This window comes from Tarenaya hassleriana, unplaced genomic scaffold (assembly GCF_000463585.1).
Source record: "Tarenaya hassleriana unplaced genomic scaffold, ASM46358v1 Cleome60, whole genome shotgun sequence".
Taxonomy (NCBI): Eukaryota; Viridiplantae; Streptophyta; class Magnoliopsida; order Brassicales; family Cleomaceae; genus Tarenaya; species Tarenaya hassleriana.
The window spans coordinates 166,321-179,060 of record NW_010968506.1 but is presented as its reverse complement, the minus strand read 5'-3'; the positions used below and the strand labels follow the sequence as shown (position 1 = coordinate 179,060).

General features: G+C 37.8%; 1 protein-coding gene across 1 annotated transcript; it reads left to right on the top strand.

Annotated features, from left to right (window-relative positions):
- The first annotated feature begins 231 nt into the window (after window positions 1–231).
- LOC109116068 (uncharacterized mitochondrial protein AtMg00860-like) lies at window positions 232–669 on the top strand. The gene has a single exon (XM_019200838.1). The coding sequence runs from the start codon at window positions 232–234 to the stop codon at window positions 667–669; it is 438 nt and encodes a 145-aa protein (XP_019056383.1).
- Window positions 670–12,740: the final 12,071 nt, after the last annotated feature.

Below are 12,740 nucleotides of genomic sequence, written 5' to 3'. Positions count from 1 at the left end.
CGGGTGGACTTTCGATCCGATGGTGGTCCTCTGGGTGATGAGACACGATCGTGTGAATATAGATGACACGATCGTGTGTAACATTAAAGCTCATTCTTTTCCGGGGTTTTTGTCCTTTCTTTCGCTCCTATTGCTTGTACTTGCAAATATATACTAACCAAGCGAAAATCAAGGCTAAACACGCAATTAAACATCTCTGATGATGTAAAGCTAAATAGATATGTCAGATGAATGCGTGTCGAAATCGTGTATTATGCGTGTTATCAGAAGATCTTATGGCGATTGAGGGATAATCAGTTATACGCCAAATTCAGCAAGTGCGATTTTTGGTTGCAAGAAATCGGATTCCTTGGTCACGTCGTCTCGGCACAAGGTATCCAGGTTGATCCGACAAAGATTGAGGCAGTAATGGATTGGAAGACACCCACCAATGCGACTGAAATTCGAAGTTTCTTGGGTTTAGCAGGCTATTACCGTCGTTTCATTGAAGGATTCACTAAACTGGCAAAACCAATGACCAAATTGACGGGGAAGAATGTACGTTTCGAATGGACTGAGGATTGCGAAAAGAGTTTCATGGAACTCAAGAAGAGGTTGACAACTGTACCTATTTTGGCGTTACCGCGTCCAGGTGTTCCGTATGACGTGTATACGGATGCATCGAGGTAAGGATTGGGTTGTGTTTTAATGCAAGAAGGACATGTGATAGCGTATGCATCCAGACAGTTGAAAAGACACGAGGAGAACTATCCGACTCATGATCTGGAGCTAGACGCAATAATCCACGCTCTAAAAAATTTGGAGATCTTATCTTTATGGTGAGAAGGTTAAACTTAACACCGATCATAAGAGTTTAACCCATGTCATCTCGCAAAAAGATTTGAACCTCCGACAAAGACGATGACTAGAACTGATGGCTGATTATGACTTGGAAATTGCTTACCGCCCGGGTAAAGCAAATGTCATAGCGGATGCATTGAGCCGGAAGAAGATATTGTCCGCTATCAAAGTATTGTCCTCATCACAGGAGAATATAGCAGAGTTGTCGGCTATATTGGGCCATTTGATGATTGTCGAGGATGAACAATTCCCAGATCTGAGAACACGGGTAATTTCAGAGCAGCGCAATGACCCAGAACTCATGAAGTACATACAGGAGGTTGAGCGATATCGCGAGAAAGGGTATCAGTTGGATGACGCACAGGCATTAAGACTGCATAACCGGCTTTGTGTACCGGGCAACGGTGAGTTGAGACGGAAAATCTTGCAGGAAACTCACCAGACCAAGTTAGCGATTCATCCAGGAGCTAGCAAGATGTATCGAGGTTTACGACAGTGGTATACTTGGCCCGACATCAAGAAAGACGTTGCGGATTTTGTTGCTCGATGTCTGACGTGTCAGCAAGTGAAGGCTGAACGACAAATGCCTGGAGGGAAGTTGCAACCATTAGAGATTCCGGAATGGAAGTGGGACTCTATAACAATGGATTTCGTGGTTGGATTGCCAACAACTCCAACGAAGAAGAATGCAATTTGGGTGGTTGTGGACTGATTAACTAAATCGGCACATTTCATATCGATCCAACAAGAGTACACAGTTGAGAGATTGGCACAGATCTATGTGGATGAGATCGTCCGATTACATGGAGTGTCGAGTGAGATTATCTCTGACAGAGATCCTCGCTTTACTTCAAGACTGTGGAATGCTATATAGAATGCATCGAGAACCGGAGAAGGAGGAGTGCAATCATTACCCCATCTATTTGGAATGTGACTTCAATTTAGGCTCATTTGAATTCGAGGACGAATTCACTTTAAGGGGGTAGATTGTAACAACCCAGTTTTTCAAAAAAAAAATATCCGGACCATCTGGTCTGGTGAAGCCAGACCGGACGGACCGCTGACCAGAAATTCCGGAACGGACGGACCCGACTGTTGGTCAAAGTCGCGATTTTCGTCCGGATTTGGCCGAAAACGATGTTTACCCACCAATCTTCGACAAAAATCCCGATTTTTCAACCCTAAGGGCCCTATAGCTCAATCATACCAGTCTAAGTCCGGATTTTCTTCACAAATCTGCCCAAAAATCCGATTTCTTCTTATCATTTTCGTCTCTGCATTCTCTCTAACTTCAACCCCGAAATTTCTCTGTCAAAACCAAAGGATTCGCACCCAAATCGGTTTCTACAGAGCAAGAGGAACGCCCCCAAGCTTCCTATCCGTTATCCAGAACATGGGATTAACCCGAGGTGAGTGAATTCGAGTTTAATTCGGAAGTCTATTGACATGGGGTTTTGGGTTTCTGTGTGTTTCATGCGAATTTGGTGCTTGATTCGTGTTAAACATGAGATTTTATGAGTTTTAATGTATTACCCATAGCGAATCGTGCATGTTTGAGTGTTTTTGATAAAATCCGAGGACTAGAACGTCCGGTCTGAGGTCAGACCGTCCGTTCTAGGTCTGCAGGAGAAAACGCGAAGTCCAGAGGTTGAAGAAGAAGTCCAGACCGTCCGTTCTGGGCAGTCCGGAACGTCCGTTCTGCACCAGCCAGACAGTCTGATCTGAACAAGGCGGAACGTCCGTTCCGAACCGACTGGACCGATCGGTCTAGGACTAGACCGATCGGTTTGGAAAAAAAAAAGAGTAACAGAACCTTAAAAATTCATCATGTGAAAAAATGAAAAACTAGACTAGTCGGACCTAGTATTACCCCGACTCAAACAGTGAAAAAGTGAAAAATGTAAAATAGACTGAAAATACGGGCCAGACCGGACCCCACGTAGTCTGGACCCAAAATGAATAACAGGTAAGGTTAAAAACCACGGAATGAACCGAATGGTTATCCAGACAGTCCGGGACCAGGTAGGTCATACCAGAGGTAAAATTCGGTAATATGAATGGAAAGACTAAAAGAAAATATATAAATAAATATAAAAGACTACGCAAGCGGAGATACATGTATAGTAACTAAACTATATAAATGTGTGTGATTGGGGTAGCTGGCATGACACTAGCGTTAATTCGAAAAGGTTCGAATTAACGTTTAGCGCGTGATTGTAGAAACGGACGTTTGTGAATGATTGTTACGAGATTGCATCCCATTCATGGGCCATCTGATCCGGGTCGGATGCCACCCATATGGGATATGATTGTGAATGTGGCGATGATATAATCGCGCCAACGTCCAAAATATAGGACGGTTATGGACACCCCGATGACTTGCGTAGATAGCCGATTGTAGTCGGTACTATTGCGTGACGAGGAACATACGGTTCTTGGAACCGCGCCAACGTTTCTGTTAGCGACGGAGCGGACCCCGGGGTATGAGTATCCTGAGGATGAGGCATTACACATACCTGAGATTCGGGTAGATTGGAGTCTCCCGAGGAGGTGGTACGGACTTACTCTGCCAGGTTCGGGCCCGAACCTGACAAGTAATTCCACGGCGGATGGTCGGCGAGGGGGAGTTGCAGTGATTGGCTCTCCCGTTATAGTCGATGGCGTCGGTTTTAGTCGACGTCTGGTGAGCTCCAGTATTGAGAGGTGACATCAATACCGGAGTAGGGTGACACGCCTAGTATCGAGAGGTGATATCGATGCTAGGGTGCGGTGATGTGTTCGGACGGAGAAAAATATATTTATGTCGGATCCGAGTGGTTGCGGAGTAGATGGATTCCGAGGAGAGAGGCGGTTGTGCTATGTACATGGGGAGTACATTACCTACGCATGGTGCGTATAGAGATGATTTGACGGACTATGTCCTGCGACTTGTCGTACGGACTTGATTGTGATTGCTGATATGCTTATCATTGATTCTATGTTTTCGATTCCTGTTTATTAGAATATTATTATATATATGTATTTGTTTTTCCTGGTTCCATGAGAATAGAATTCCGGGTTACACTCGAGTTCACTCTCTAAATAATTAGCTTAGGACGTTGTTACGCAACATTCAGGTCGTGAGCAGCAGTAGCCGAGGAGCGGACATCGGAGTCCTGGGCAGTGTACCACTACCGATCATGTATAATTATGTATTTTGATACATTTATATTTTGGGAAACGGTTGGTAGACTTTTAAGGTTTGTAATAATGTTATACTACCACTCGACTATGTGGAATTATAACTGAGAATAATGTATCATAAATGTATATATGTGTGTTTCTTCCGCTAACTCTGAAAATAAAAGTTTTAAATTCCCGCGGATTTTTGGAGGTTAGTTTTTATTTTAATTGTCCATGTGACGCACCTCGTATTGCGGTATACGGTTTCGGGCGTTACGCTCTTTGTTTTTTATTTCTTTTTTTTAATAAAAATTAGGTCACATATTACCATTTTTTACTCTTTATTTTACATTTATTTTTAAATATTTCATCTCTCCATTCTTTTAAAAAAATTTACAAATCAAATATTCAATCATAATATAAAAAAACAAAAAAAATAGTAAAATTAAAAGTATTTAGATATTATAATTTTTTAAATAATTTTGTTTTTTATTTGTTCATAATTTTCTATATTTTTATCATACTTATAAATTTATTGTTATATATATTTATTTATTCTTATATTTGATTTGGTAAAGAAACTAATGAATAAATTTCTCAAAAAAAACTTTGCATCGATATTTTAAGGAAGTCGTAAAATTCCAATCAATAATATATCGAATTCTCAAACCCCTCCATATTTAAACAAATTTATTTGGATGATTTGTCTTCGCATTTGATGAAATTGACTGGATTTTATCCGGATGACTTCAATTTGGCATCTCTATATATGCGTATATACATATTATTTAACATCTTTTTTTCTGATTTTGATAAACATTATACAATAGACAATGAAAATATTGCATACGTTCATATCTACGTAATTTTTTTTGAATGATTAGCTATATTAAATTTTTATTATAGATATGAATAGAAAACAATCCCGTTCGATAATGTTATACCGTTGATTAAAAATAATCAAGTTATTACAGTTGTGTCTTGAAAAAAAAGAGTATATTATTATTTACTTTAATGAAATTATTTCGTAACAGTGACTACCAATTATAGTAGAAATTTTTCATTTATGTTATGTTTTGGTTTAATTATTTTGAAGTTTATTTTCTATGATTTATAAAAACTATATTTTTGTTTCCTTCCCATTTCATTTTAGTAAATTTTGATTAAAAAAATATTTATGATTTAAATTTGTATATGTGCTTGATATAAAATATCCATTCATATTTGTTTAGGTTTGTAATCCGATTGTTTTTTTTCTTTGATCTCGCTTTTTTTTAGTATTTTTATTGTGTTAATTGCTTTTGGAATCTATCAATATTATATTTTTTTCATATAATATGATACCAAAACAAATATTTTAATTTTTTAATTTATATCATATGTATATATTATATATGTTTATACATAGAAGAAAAAAATTTGTTTTTGTTTGTTAATTTATGTTTACCATGTTTGTTTTTATATATGATTAATTTTATTTTTTAATTTGACTTTAATAACAATGAATTACAATTTATATAGTTACTATTTTCCATATCTATATATATAAAAGTTTTATTTGGATCAATTTGGTGCACCTCTCATATGTATTATTTTGTTTAATTTTTATTAATTTATATAAATCAGAATATTTATACACTAATTATATTCTTTATATTTTTAAACAACAATATCCCAATGTGTAAGACATATATTATTCTATTTAATAATTGATTTATTAATGTGAAAGTAATGAATAAATATATTATATTGCAAATAATATCATTATTGATCAAATTAAATCCATTGTGGGAATATAAAAATCAGATGCACCCAATGATATCACCCTATGTAAGATTGAATCAGATGAGTACACATCATAATTATCGGTGTATTATGATCAGATTTCTAAAGCTATGGGATGAACAAGATCCTTCCAATGGGAATGAGTTCATTGGCATCAGATTCTTATTAATCGATGAAAGTGTATGTTCTGGTTCACATTTATTTTATTATGTTACGATTATCAAAGAACTAATCTTTTCGACTTACATCGTTGCATGAGAATATTGTTGAAGGAAAAATATTTCAGAACCATGTAGAAAATTTTAAAAATATAATAAATGAGGGATATATGTTTTTAATTACGCATTTCAAGATTCTACTAAATAAAAATGTATACAAATTAACGAACAATAAATTTCGTATTTATTTTACGGAATATATGTACTACTGTTGAAAAGATTGTAGTAACTACTTATAGTATTGCCAAAAAATTTTTTTGAATATGTTTATACATTGGTTTATTGACATTGGCAATTGTTGTAACTATTTATCATTTTAAGATATGAATTATAAATTAAAAAATAAAATATAATATATTTAATTTTAAAACTAATAATATTTTTTAGGGAAAATGATATTTTCCTACACGAATTGTTTAAAATGTGACTTTTTCCTACACGAACTTTTAATTTGACAAAAAACTACACCAAATTATCAAATGTGCCAAATTGATACACGAACTACCCAATTTAATTGTAATTTCCTACACAATCTGAAAACGGTGTTAAATGTCTGTTAACTGATGACGTGGCACGCCACGTAGCGTCTGACATGGCACGCCACATGGGAAATTTTGTCATGTCAGCATGCCATGTCAAATTTAAAAAAAAAATACAAAAAATCCGAAAAATTACAAAAAAAAATAAAAAACAGATTAAAAAAACAAAATAAAAAATCCGAAAAAAACTGAAAAAAATAAAAATAAAATAAAAATAAAAAGTAAAAAAATACACATATATACATATATATTCATATCTATATACAAATACAAATATAAACATACATACTCCTATATATATATATACTTATATATTTTTTATTATGTATATATATATACATAGGAGTATTTATGTTTATATTTGTATTTGTATGTGGATATATATATATATATATATATTATTTTGTATGTATGTATGTACATATATGTATATGTATATATATACATATATATACGTGTATATGTATTTATATATATATATGTGTATATATATAAATATACTTGTATGTATGTATGTATATATATTGGTATAAATGCATGTATATGTGTATATTTTTTATTTGATATATATAGACATATATATATATACATAGGAGTATTTATGTTTATATTTGTATTTATATGTGGATATGAATATATATGTATATATATATATTTTATTTTGTATGTATATATGTATGTATATATACATATATATGTGTATATTATTTATATATGGTATGTGTATATATATAAATATATTTGTTTATATGTATCTGTATATATATTTGTATAGATGTTAGTAAATATATATGTGTATATGTTTTATTTTGTATATATATAGATATATTTTTATATAGGAGTATATATATTTATATTTGTATTTGTATATAGATATAAATATATATTTTTTAAATAGAAGTATATATATTTTTATATAGGAGCATATATAAATTTTTTTTCAATTTTTTCAATTTTTTTTTCAGATTTTTTTTCGGATTTTTTTTAAATATGACGTGGCATGCTGACATGACAAAATTTTCCATGTGGCGTGTCATGTCAAACGCCACGTGATGTGCCATGTCATCGATTAACGGACATTTAACACCGTTTTCGGATTGTGTAGGAAATTGCAGTTAAATTGGGTAGTTCGTGTATCAATTTGGTACATTTGATAATTTGGTGTAGTTTTTTGTCAAATTAAAAGTTCGTGTAGAAAAAAGTCACATTTTAAACAATTCGTATAGGAAAATGTCATTTTCCCTATTTTTTATAAAATTATACGTTTTATAGTCCGCGTGATGCGTGCGTGATTAAAACCTAGTATTTATATATTTCTAAAATTCATATATATAATCTAAATGAAATATATATTATGTACAATAACAATCTCTGTTTTGTATATATACCACATGTGACAACCCAGGATACCGTAGCAGGAGGAGGAGTGATCGCCGGTATGAGAAGCACAGACAAGGAGCAACTCCTGACGAGTTTCTGGATAGGGGTACAGGGATGAATCGAACGCACCAGAATGAGAGAGATCCGAGGGCTGTGTAGGTATGAGACTACACAGTCAAATATAACAACAAGATGCATCTACCTTTTCGATTGCCCATATCGAGAGAACTCCAAAGTTAAGCGTGTTCGCTTTGGAGTAATCTTAGAATGGGTGACCTCCTGGGAAGTACTTTCCGCGATGTGTGCGAGTTATGACAAAACACGCTAAAAGGTCTTGTGTTGGTATGTGAGGATAACTTTGATATTCCGTAGCGGCCTCGAGTCGTTACACTACACGCAATGGATTTCAACAATTAACCAAATCCAAAATCAGTTCTCCAAAGACAGAGGAGCGCCAATCTCACTCCCAACCATGTTAACACACATGTTCCATGTCTGCTTGCCTTTTGGAACACCCTTAGAGGCCATGTCCTTGTACTCATACATAGAGAAAACGAGCAGAAGCAAACTTAGAGATGGTTTTTTTCTGCGGGTTCCTAGCATGCGATCTCATCGATCTAGGGCTTGGTTTCTAGGTTTCATGCAGCGGAAGAAAAAGATCTAAACCTAACCAAACGTCACACAAAACCAATTGAGCAATAACCCGAAAGAACATGTATATCACCGTGGGATTCGAATACTTACATCGTTCTATCAAGATCTGGAAGTATCGATCGATCCAAGGCCTGTATTAATCACCAAGAGTTGAAAGTACAACTCCTCTACACGTATCCACACCGGCGGAATGAATTCCAACACTTTGGAACGTATCTGCTAGGATTTGTGAAGAGAAAACAACGTCCTTGACTTGGAATCGATATTCCAGGGTTTAGAACTCAAGAGAAAGCTTCTCCAACGCTCTAGGAAGTGTCTAGGACGTGTTAGGTTGATTACCTAGGGTTTGTGGCGGCTCCCATGATTAATAGGATTGCTTAAACCCTAAAAACGCGAAAAATAAATTTTTTCCGAAAGTCGGACCATCCGGTCTAGGTCTAGACCGGACGGTCTGTCCCCTACACAGAACGGAAGCTTCGTCTCTACACAGAATGGACGGTCTGCACGTCTGGACCGTCCGGTCTTGGTCTGGACCGGACGGTCTGGCCCTTGCGGAACGGTCGGTTTATTCCTCAGCGGAACGGACGGACTGACACGGTTGGACCGTGCGGTCCAGGTCTGGACCGAACGGTCTGGCCGTCTGGAACCCATCCAGCTCGTTCGTCGTTCCTTCTCGCGTTGTTCTCTTCACATGTGATCCATCCCTATTGGTGTGTGACCCTGTAGGCCCATTCTAAGTGGTAGTGACTTTAGGAACCTTTCCCGAACCACAAGTCATGGTTAGCCTCTAGCAAGACGCCATGACCACCCACCTAGAATAGAGTTAGAGGTGATCTAACAAAGCCAGCATTAGTTCGAGTTCTGATCCTTTGTCTCACGATGTCATATGTTGAACAAGGGCATGGTATGAGCCACCCTTCAAGTTCAACCACTTACTCGTCTTGGCAAATCGACTGACAATATAGATGTAACTTCATCTATAGCGTGGCCACGCATTTTCACAGTCCGATTTCCACGAGGGGCCCAACGACATCTCTCCTGCTTAAGAGGTGACAAGTCCCGTATTGTATGTCTACTATCTACATATGATTCGTGAACGTATCTGAGCAACGCCATTATGATCATCCGGTTAAAGACGACGTTTGACGCAGTCAAGACATGCCACTCCTCATATCAGATACTCTAGACATCTCAGGTCTGAGGATCCAAGAACGAACCGCTGTGTGAGATTCAAGTCACGACTCATGTCCATATGACAATCTCATGCGGGTCATCTAGTCACTCGTTCCAAACGAGTATCCATGATTGTGATTTGCATCCAATACATATGATCATCATCATCAATCACACATCATGCTGGTCTTAATTCACCATTGTTCCCACAATGACAACTGACAAGGGAGTTTAGAATCATCTGCAATGATTCATGGATATCTACGAAACATAACAAACATGCCAATCATATAACGGGAAAAGTAATGCATTCATAAACCAATGGATCAATACATAGTCAAAATTTCATATCACGGATCATCGTAGAGCATTACAACCAACAATCTCCCACTATGCTCTATGATCTATCCTACAAGTATCTAATCCCCATACCCATAACATGACCATCATGCTTTGATGAAGGGAGAGGCTTCGTCAGCGGGTCGACAATATTATCATCTGTCGACACTCTGCTTATCTTCACGTCTCCTCTATCGATGATTTCTCAAATAAAGTGAAATCGCCTGAGTATGTGCTTGGATCTCTGGTGTGACCAGGTTCCTTAGCTTGTGCAATCGCACCATTGTTGTCACAATACAACTCAATGGGATCTACAATGCTAGGAATGACGCCCAGGTCTCCCACGAATTTCCTGATCCAAACAGCTTTCTTAGCTACATCCGATGCTGCTATGTACTCGGCTTATGTAGTTGAATCTGCAACGGTTGGCTGTTTGGAACTCTTCCAACTAATAGCCCCACCGTTCAGACAGAAAACGTAACCTGACTGCGATCTGAAGTCATCTCTGTCGGTCTGGAAACTAGCATCGATATAACCCCTTATAGCGAGCTCGCCATACACCAAGAACAAATCCTTAGTCCTTCTCAATTACTTAAGGATGTTCTTGATCGCAATCCAGTGAACCTCACCAGGTGTAGACTGATATCTACTAGTCATACTCAATGCATATGATACATCCGGACGAGTACACAACATGGCGTACATGATGGATTCAATTGCCGAGGCATATGGAATCCTACTCATGCGCTGTTGCTCATCCTGTGTCTTTGGACACTGAGTCTTGCTAAGAGCCACGTCATGTCCCATTGGCAAGGCACCCCTCTTGGAGTCTTGCATCTTGAACCGATTCAAGACCTTGTCAATGTATGTACTCTGACTTAGACCAAGAAGTCTTCTCGATCTATCTCTATAGATCTTGATTCCTAGAATATAGGCGGCTTCTCCTAAGTCCTTCATCGAAAAGACCGATCCTAACCAGGATTTTACTCCTTGCAAAGTAGGAACGTCATTTCCGATGAGCAATATATCATCCACATAAAGTACAAGGAAGATAACTGCGCTCCCACTGACCTTCTTGTAAATGCATGGCTCATCTTCGTTTTGTAGGAAGCCAAACGTTTTGACTACATCGTCAAATCGAAGATTCCAACTCCTCGAAGCATGCTTCAGTCCATAAATGGATATCTAAAGCTTGCATACCTTCCTCGGACTCTTAGGATCGACAAAACCCTCGGGTTGTGTCATGTCCACATCCTCGAGAAAATTCCCGTTAAGGAATGCGGTCTTGACGTCCATCTGCCATATCTCGTAGTCATAATACGCAGCTATGGCCAGCAGAATCCGTATGGATTTAAGCATCACAACTGGTGAAAAGGTTTCATCATAGTCTATACCATGAATATGCCGAAACCCTTTCGCGATGAGTCGTGCCATATAGGTATGCACGATGCCATCCATGTCGATTTTCTTCTTGAAAATCCACTTGCATCCAATGGTCTTAATACCATCGAACGAATCGACCAAAGTCCACACTTTGTTGTCGTACATGGATTGCATCTCAGACTCCATGGCCTGGTGCCATTTCTCGGAATCGGAACTCGCCACAGCCTCTGAATACGACGTAGGCTCGTCATGTTCTAACAACATGAGTTCGTCATTTCCAGTCAAAAGAAAACCGTATCTAGCAGGCTCTTGGCGAATTCTACCAGATCTCCGAGGTCCACTAGGAGGTGCTGTCTCAACAACTTGTGACACAGGTTGAACCGATTCGACCTGTTCACCCAGTTCTTCGACTATTTGTGGTTCTCGAACTTCTTCGATATCTATTCTACTCCCACTAACTCTCTTTGAGACAAACTCTCTCTCCAAAAAAGATCCATTCTGAGCAACAAACACTTTGTTCTCAGATGGGTTGTAGAACCAATACCCTTTAGTTTCCTTAGGGTAACCCACAGATATGTATTTATCAGACTTGGCGGATAGCTTATCAGAAGTCAGACGTTTCACATAAACGTCGCATTCCCAAATCTTCATGAATGCTAACCTAGGATGCTTCCCAGTCCATATCTCATATGGTGTCTTCTGAACCGACTTTGTTGGACAGTTGTTCAGTATAAGCGCTGTCGTTTCCAAGACGTAACCCCAAAAGGATTTAGGAAGATCTACCTGACTCATCATAGACCGTACCATATCTAATAGGGTGTGGTTCCTGTTGGGTTTTCCTGGGACCTCAAGAGCGAATCCTATTCCTAAGAGATCAGTTCTAGGGTTTGCGCAGCGGATGTGAAACAAAAATTTTGATAAAACCCTAAAACCTATCATGCATGATCTTGTAGAAACGATGGAACGCTTACCTCAATCGATCCGGGACCTGTATCAATTGATATGTTCGTCCGATCACTGTAGGCAGGAAGAATACCTTGCCCTCTACACGTATCCACACCTCGGGATGGATTCCAACCTTTGGAACTTGTCTGCTAGGACTCGAATCTTCTATTCGATGATGTGCTTTGAGAAAACGAGATTTAGATCACTTCTTCAACCCTCTAGACTCTCCAAAAAGGTCTGAAGAAGCTCTCTTTTTCGGCTCCTTAGTGTTAGGGTTATTAATCTCCTCTTCTTCAAGTGATTAACCCTAGATCCGGATTTT

Bases quoted from the DNA above. Each gene is read 5' to 3' on its own strand.
- LOC109116068 (XM_019200838.1), top strand. From the start codon at position 232: ATGCGTGTCGAAATCGTGTATTATGCGTGTTATCAGAAGATCTTATGG.